At 42.1% G+C, this 8,591-nt stretch overlaps 1 protein-coding gene across 5 annotated transcripts in view; it reads right to left on the bottom strand.

The window, feature by feature from the left end:
• Window positions 1–354: 354 nt before the first annotated feature.
• bsnb (bassoon (presynaptic cytomatrix protein) b) overlaps window positions 355–8,591 on the bottom strand; it is a 118,854-nt gene continuing 110,617 nt past the window's right edge. For 3 of the 5 annotated variants that reach the window (XM_015958800.3, XM_015958803.3, XM_054730969.2), the window contains exons 7-13: window positions 7,698–8,527; window positions 6,567–6,678; window positions 6,343–6,489; window positions 6,204–6,259; window positions 5,911–6,024; window positions 5,535–5,668; window positions 355–3,599 (exon numbers count right to left, since the gene is read on the bottom strand). In XM_015958800.3, the coding sequence (XP_015814286.3) occupies window positions 6,219–6,259; window positions 6,343–6,489; window positions 6,567–6,678; window positions 7,698–8,527 (1,130 nt within the window). In that variant the 3' untranslated portion in view covers window positions 355–3,599; window positions 5,535–5,668; window positions 5,911–6,024; window positions 6,204–6,218. Of the gene's footprint in view, window positions 3,600–5,458; window positions 5,669–5,906; window positions 6,025–6,203; window positions 6,260–6,342; window positions 6,490–6,566; window positions 6,679–7,697; window positions 8,528–8,591 lie in introns of all 5 variants that reach the window. The other 2 variants (XM_015958801.3, XM_015958802.3) reach the window with 2 other exon arrangements.

The raw sequence follows: 8,591 nt of genomic DNA, 5'->3' as shown, positions 1-8,591 counted from the left end.
TCTCTCTCTCTCTCTCTCTCTCTCTCTCTCTCTCTCTCTCTCTCTCTCTCTCTCTCTCTCTCTCTCTCTCTCTCTCTCTCTCTCTCTCTCTCTCTCTCTCTCTCTCTCTCTCTCTCTCTACCACCCACACCGGGATAAGTCATCACCACCTCAGCACAAAAAGCCTGGTATTATCTGAACAGTCTCATTGCTGCCGGGGTCTTACTCCTGATCTTGTTTTACCCTCCATCAGCAGTAAGTCGCTCTGCTAAAGCTACCAGCCAACACACTGAGTGTCTTCATCAGAACTGCAAGGAAACTGGCCACACACACATGCATGCAGAGAGAGGGAGAAATTGCAAACAAGAATCACAATAAACTTCATTTCTTTTTATTCATTTCTCCATTTGGAAAATGCAGGGTCAATATTTTCACATTACTTGACATGATGCACCAAAATGTACTCTACCTGTTTACAGGAATACACTGAATAGAACACAAGGTTTCACAATGGATACACGACTGACATTTTGCTCATTACACTTACAACAGTGAATGACATTTTCCAGATTTTTCATTTCTTTTCGTTTCTTGTTCCTCCCTGCTTACAGATGAAACCCAACAAAATGGAAAACTATTGTTGCTCTGATGTACTTTAGAAATACATGCTGGACATGTTTCTGAACACAAATTCACTGTTGTAAAGAATCAGTTCAAGTCAGCCACATACACTACTGCTTATGCAATAATAAGAATTATCATCATTATTAGTTTCATCATCATTCTCATCATCATTCTCATCATCATCATGGTGGTAATAATAATAAATATCTTTTTTATACACAAAAAGTTGGCAGCAAATACGGCATGGGGGATGCACATGACAGCCGTACTCAAAACTCAAAAGCTGTACAGACAAAATGAGGTTGTATTTACAGTAAGAATGTGAACATGTGTCTGTCCGTCTGCCGTCCTGATCATCTGCATGGCTGCACCGAAAGCTGTTTGGTCTCACGCCCCTCATATTGACTCCACAGCACCTCCGCATTTTGTTCTGTTGCTCTATTTCTGCGCTCCATCGAACAGCGAGTGCTACCAGTCAGGCTTGTGTTTTCAAAATGACACACCCTGATTTGTGAAAGACTGGCTGTATGTCTTACTCACTGATATTCTCTTCACCGGTCAAAAGTTGCCAGGCAAAGCCTTCATGAAAGTGCATTCAGTTTTTTTTTTCTTTTTTTTTTTTTATCTTGTACAACTTCCAAGAATGAAAGATCTAATAATCATGCACCTTTCATGATTGGCTGCTGAGTGGGTTTAGTCAACGATGAAATATCCAATATAAACATTCCATTCACTCCACAGGTTTTTATACCGACACCCAATATGTACACATTGACACTTATTAATGAGAAAGTGCTGAACCATCTGCACTACGGGTTTATAGCAGCACGGACGGTCACTGCAAGCCATACAGGTCAGCCAAAATTGCACAACAACTGAATGAGGGCTTCACAAACAGCCAGACAAAGCCAAGCAAACCCATGCTTCCAAGCAACATAATGGTGGACATTCAAAAACCGACACAGTTTACCCTTTGGCAACAAATCCCCCCAACACCACTGCCGTCGTGTGTCGTGTGTGGTGGGGAGGGGGGTGGGAAGGTGGGGGGGGGGGGTGGGGGGTGGGGGGTGTGAAAACATGCCACGAAAAACAAAATTATAGATTAGTAATCAATATTCAAACTCATACAGACAAGTTTTTAAGAAAAAACACTTTCAGAACTGTGTATTTTGTTTTTGTCTTGTTGTGGTAATAAACTGGTTCGGGTCTAAATCACTTCCAGATTCAAAGTGAGTCATTGCATAGAACGTTGGACTTGATAATTGCTTTCCTCTCCTGTTTTTGCATGCTTGTGTGTGTGTGTGTGTGTGTGTGTGTGTGTGTGTGTGTGTGTGTGTGTGTGTGTGTGTGTGTGTGTGTGTGTGCATGCGTGCAGGTGTGTGCGTGTGTGTGCAAGCATGTGTGTGTGTGCATGCACGTGTGTGTGAGCACAGATAGAGGCAGTGGGCCCAGCTTGTTAGTGAATTGGTAACCTCATTAATCAGCAGGAGGTTAACAAGTCTATTAGGTGAGAACTCAATTAACCTTGGCTGTGATGTGGAACTAGGATGTAGTGTGTGTGTGTTTTTTATTGGTTAACAGATAAACATTCGTATATGTATTTATAAAGGGTTTGTGTGTGTGTGTGTGTGTGTGTGTGTGTGTGTGTGTGTGTGTGTGTGTGTGTGTGTGTGTGTGTGTGTGTGTGTGTGTGTGAGTGAGTGGGTGAACCTGTCTGCATGCTCTGATGCATCTGAACATATCATGCATGTCTGTACATACTGTGGTTGTAAACCTTCTGAAGATTTTTAGAACAGCTATGCGTAGACAGACGTGTTCAATATTTCCCATTGCTAGTTTGAGACAACATTTACACCATTGTGCTATATACCATTTGCTGCATGCTATTGCTTTTAAAAATCAATAAGCAAAATATCCGATGCAAACGTGGAAAATAGAAAGTTTTACCAAAGTTAAACACATAAACGTAAAAAGAAGACTCACTGGAAAATGATTCAAGAAATACACAAATGACATATTTACATAGTAGATCTCTGGTTTGTTGTATGTACATATAATAGTATACAGTGTAAAAAGAAACTCGTGATGATATGGACGCTTTAAAACATGAGGTATACAAGTAAAAACAAAGTGAATAAGGCTCTTCCATTCGTTATCATGCAAATCAGTAAAACAACTAAAAGATGAGGGAAATCAATGAAAAGGATAAAGTCCCACAAGGCTCTGGGGCAGAATATAACGATGGCTTTACGATGGCTAATAAGGAGCCGTGGCCACTCTTTCATTTGGTCCTCTTATCTGTGTGAAATCTCACACTTTTGGGCACGCTGGTAGTAATTCCCTTCCCCCCAAAAAACCTACAACTAATGAGCAGCGGCATCTTATGGGTGGTGAAAACAAAAACAAAGGGTTGATATGGGCTTCATTTTTTTCTTTTCAACTGTGCGTGCATTCTCGTGTCCACGTTGACACAAAGCATTCTGTAGACACTGAAACAAAAACGAGAAATTAAAAACACATTCAGAGAAAGGGTCAGTCTCCCTACACTGGAAAGTACTTTGGAGATCACAGCAACGGAGCTTTTCTCCAGGTTGTTTGTCTCTGCTGTTAATAAACGTTGTCCCCTCTAGTTACATGTTGTCATTGTAAGGTAAGGTTTGTCTCTTTGATACGTGGAAAACCTATGGAATCCATACTTTTTCTTTTGTTTTTTGCATGAAAATACTCTGAAGACATCAAGGTAGAATGAAGAAACCACGTGCAACCCACACTCCAGACATGAGAGCTGTTGCAGCAGAATCTCTGTGGAGGGCGCTGTCAGGCTTCCTTTCCTGAGCCGTCTCACTTGGACAAACGCAGCGTTTCCTCCTGTGATATCCTTCTGCCTCCTTTAGCAGGGCTTGTACTTTCTCACAGATCAGGAGCATTCCTCTGGAGGATGAGGAGAAGCAGGGCGCGCTTTTCTCTCTCCCTTTCACTGCCTTCTTATTATTGACCTAAAAGAAAGACAGTGAAGAAGTGAGTGTTGGAGATAAAAATAAATTAATTTGTCCGTTTGCGAAGATGAGATGCAAACACAAACTCATTGATTTCTTGTGGTTGAGTGACTGAAAATAAAAACATGATGTGTTTTAGAAACAACATTCTTCCATAAAAACATACCTTTTTAATTTCCATGAACAATTTGCCAAGACTTTATTTATGCAATATTTCACTACGGACATCTCAACTTGAACAACTAGCACGCACAGGCTTATAAACAATAGCTCAGCTGTATTCCACTTTTGCAGCTGTGCATGTTCTGTATGACTTTATCTTGACTAAATTCAGCCTTTGTCAATTCACCTGTGCATTAGCCGTGTGTGTGCATGTCAAAATGTCTGCTAGGACCATTTACAGCTTGTGTTTTGACAGCAGCTAAATAAAGTCTGTTGAAACCTGCTCTGTCTTTACTCGTGTATTTCTGCTCCACTGAGCAACAACGACTCATTCCACCATCTAGTGAGTGATGCCAACCATGTGTCATGATTCTGAGAGCCCACAGGTGCTTTGTTTTGTCCCTTTGTGCCTTCGAGACGTTAGCTTTCTTACGACGATCTTAGCACAGAGTGCTTGGCCCACATTACTGCAGGTGTGCTGACTCCTTTTGTTTGTTTGTTGTATCGTTTTTGGTTCTGGCCTCTCACCTCTGCAGCTCAGGTGTCTTGCAGACTCCCACTTTAACTGCCTGACAAAACAGTGATCTAACGGTATGTCTTGTAACTCACGTAAAGCTTCGTTTGGAGAACGACACAAGCATTAACTTTTAGAAAGTTTATAGCTTCAGTTCAGGTGGCACTTTGTAAAAACTCCAGAATGTTATGGAGAGGGATCAAAGGAGTTTTGATGAAATGCATGGCCTGCCTTTTTGATGAAAAAACAACAACTTGGTTTACCACCAGTGCTGAGCTTGCTCAGGAATGACAGCAGGTAGCTGCAAATGCCCCTACATGCACACAAAAGGGTAAACTTTGGAGGATGGTCTGGTGTCAAGAAGGGGAGCAAAGAAGCCAGAAGCTCCAGGTAAAGGACTCAGTAGAACTAGAGCAAAGTTATTTTCTGTGATCAGAAAACAGATTGTTCATCAGTCTTTTGACACAGTAACAGTAAAGCATCCTGAAAAAGTTCATGTCTGATGTTTGCTTCTCAGCCAAGATCGTGAACTCACTCCTAGTTTCCTTAGGACAGACCATGAATAAAGACTTGGGCCTAAACATCCTCTTAGAAGAATCCTCTCAACTGTCTATGGACAATGCTTGATGGTGAACTGTGCTACAAGGCTAATGTGGAAACTAAGTAGCTCAAAGATCATAAGACCCAGACATGAGGTCTATGGCCATGAAGCTCCAGAGACCCTAATCGTACTAAAAGATAAATCCACAACAGGAAGAAGGACAAAAAAATAGCACTAATTTCAATAAACTCAGAGAATCATTGGTTATTTACAAATCGACTGTCATCATAATTTGCACCGGAGGTTGATCAGCAGCATGCCAGGGCAGCTTACAGAGATCATGAAAAATAAATAATTGGGGAGCTAGGGGGAGCCCAGGTGCCTCGAAAGGGTGACGGGCTCTTCCAGAGGCCTGTGATGCACTTGAAACCCATAAAATGGTTGTAAATGAGCATCAGTATACCAAAGAACCATCTGACTGGATGGTCTAAAAATTCAGGGGTAGCAAACTTTGTCAAACACTTTTGTTATCCTCTAAACCTTTAGCCCTGTTTAAAAAATTAAATAAACAAAGAAAACCAAAGTAAAAGTAGATTGAGCTATGGGGTAATGTTCTCAGAGGGGTATCTCTCACTTTCTTACCATTGAACTAATGAGGCCTCTGATGTTTCTACCATCATCATTCTGGGACTGTAGTCCTTTCAAAGCATCCACTTACTTCCCAGCCTCTTCTCTCCTCTGCTCATCTTGTAACAGCCTGCTGACAAAGCGATCCCCCTTATTTAATTCCCTTCAATCGAGAGCCCATGTCTGGGGAATTCTGTGCTGACAAGGCATCCTTTGATTCCAGGTCTGTTGAGTAATTTGGGGTAAGACAAAGGTACAGACAGTTGCAGCATTTAATGAGTCATCACTTCATTTGAGCTTCACATTATGCAGACATGGGCCATGCTAATCTTATGCAAATAAACAGCTGATAGGACATTAATATGTCCATCTAAGTGGGACTAACCACATTTCACTTAAGAATAATAATGAAAATTACAACAGTAATGTAAAATATAAGCAAAGAAAAGGAAAGTATCCATACTGACTGATGAATTCAGGGTCTTCTTTTAATTTGTCATTGATGTGAAATGATTTTGGTGTGGTTTCATAGGTTTTCCGGTACAAAGCAACCAATCCTTCACATTTCATCTCTGCGTACTCTGAAAGAAAGCACACAGTTCATTAAAGGAGTGAAGCAATAAACACACGTACCATTTCCCAAAACTCTGATTTTAAATTCAGGCTTTCTCTTCATCCCAGGGGTGACTCGTGCTCCCAATCCCCAATTAAAAACAACTAAATGGTGTGAATGAGAAAATAAAAAACCACAGTGACTTACCCGTCTCTCTTCAGTTCACCAGAAAGAGGTGAACTTTTTCCCGAGGCCAGACAAAGCTGTCGCAAAGACAAAAACGAAGAAAGTACAATTGAGAAAATGTCACAGATCTGATCATTGACCAAGAATCTCATGACTGTACCATCTCCCAGCTTTCCCGCCTGCTCTGCAGCCCCTCCCTGCAGGATCTTGGTGAGAACGTTATCTCCCTCAGCTGGTGCCTGGCCTGCTGCGGCGCTCCCAATACTAACGGGTTTGCTTCCAATTCCAACTGGAGCAGCTTTGGAGCCTGAAAAAGAAAACCAACAGGATTTTTTCTAAACCATATGGATACTGATGCATAATGGCAGCAGCAGTGAAACTAACCGATGCCTGTTAGAGGTGGTGTGGCTATTTTGGTGGGCTGGGGTGCTGCTGGGACACCTGCTGAAAGTTTCATTCCTGTGGAAGCTGCAGCAGGTGTGGCGTCCATTTTCATCTGAAGAAAATTAGGTCAAGACAACTGTTATTGCTGACATTTTCTTTTTGAAACATATGCATTTCAAAATGAGTAATTTCTGCAAAAGCATATCAGGTACACTTGCAAAATGAGGAAGCCATTAATTATTTTTAAAATAAAAAATAAATTGTTAATAAATAAAGTCAATGACTATTTCAAGAGTAGACCACCAGCTTGTGTTTAACTGAGTCATTTACAAATAATAAGGCATTTTTCTTAAATTAAAAGGTAATTTTTTTACACTAAAACTTCCATTAAGGCCTCAAAAATTTGCATGTGCCTCAAAACGTGTGAATCGTATAAATCTTTAGTTGTCACACACACTGATGTGTGTGCAAATTTTGTTCTCCACAGTTGACCCATCCTCTGGGGGAGTGGTGAGCTGCAGACACGGCCGCGCTCGGGAATCATTTGGTAATTTAACCCCCCAATCCAACCTCTTAAAGCTGAGTGTCAAGCAGGGGGGTATTGGGTCCCATTTTTTCAAAGTCTTTGGTATGACCTGACCGGGATTTGAACCCTGATCTCCCAGTCTCAGGGCGGACATTCATACCACTAGGCCAATGAGCTAGAATTGTTTTTTATTTTATTTTTTATCAAAACCCACTGAACCTACTATTTTTTATACAAGGAATTGTTGGTATTTTGGGTCTTTGTACCAGTGCTGGCTTAGTTGATTTCCTTTCTAATCTCAACTGAAAATAGCATTTGTACTTTTGCCAGAAAATTTGGATTTTAATCATGACATGCTGTCGCCAAACACACCATTATACACTTCAAATTGTTACAGCTAGATGTAGATCAATGATTCTCTTACACAGTCAATAAATAAATAGAAATAATTTTGAAAGTAAAAATGTATATTGGACTGCAAAAATCAAGTTTTGCCTTTGTTAGTTTTTTTTTATTGCAAAATACATGAAGCAAATTTGACACAAAAGTACAAACACTAATACTCTAATTATTAAGGCAGATAAAATTAAACCAAGTCCACTTACAGTTGAGGCCTGCTGCCCTGCTGCCGACCCCACTGCTGGCTGGCGGCCCTGTGATGGGGCTTGTCCAGGTTTGGGCTGCTGCTGCAACTGCTGCTGTGTTGGTCCACTTCCAGCTGTTGTTGGCTGGCTAAGCGGAGGGGTCTGGCTGTGGTGTGGTGGCTGTTGCTGTTGTTGCTGCTGCTGCTGTTGTTGCACACTATGTTGCTGCTGCTGGGCTTGTTGGCTGGCATCAGGCAGGTCAGAGCCTGGATGTCTTTCCGACTGCCCCTGACCACCTGACCGCTGCTGTCCAGCATGGCCCTGAGGAGGCTGCTGACTCTGAGGTTTAGAAGGATCTTGTCTTCGGGTAGCCGTGCGATCCCCTTGTGGTCTCTGGCTTCTTCCAGCAGTACCATGGTGATGACCAGAGGGTGATTCTCGAGAGAAATCTCCTGAGTTTCGTGGACTTCCATGGCCAGAGTGGGAATCTGTGCCACTTCTTCTTTGTGCAGATGAGGGAGTCCTTCCATTAGAGCGGGCAGATGGGTCTTTTGGGTGCGTCCTGGAAGAACGTGAAGACCTGGGGTCTTCTGAGGAGTGACGGGAAGAGCTATGCCTGCCAGAGCTGCTTCCATGGTGACGGTGGTCCCGTGGCGTGGAGGATGAGTGGCGCTGGTTGTACTCATCCTGTTGGCAGTACTCTTCAGGAGGTTCATCATAGTCATGGTAGGTGTGTTTATTACGTTTGCTAGTGGAGGAGTGACCTCCACTTCCATGATGTCTTGAGCGATCAGAACGGGCCTCTCGCGGTTTCTCAAACCAGTCAGTCTCCTCCTGACTTAAGTGATATGCTTTTCAAAAAAGCAATACAAGAGTTATCAGTCAACAGTTTTTTATCTGGGAGATGGAATACCA

The sequence above is a fragment of the Nothobranchius furzeri genome, chromosome 3 (assembly GCF_043380555.1).
Source record: "Nothobranchius furzeri strain GRZ-AD chromosome 3, NfurGRZ-RIMD1, whole genome shotgun sequence".
Classification (NCBI taxonomy): domain Eukaryota; kingdom Metazoa; phylum Chordata; class Actinopteri; order Cyprinodontiformes; family Nothobranchiidae; genus Nothobranchius; species Nothobranchius furzeri.
This window is presented reverse-complemented; position numbering and strand designations above follow the sequence as displayed.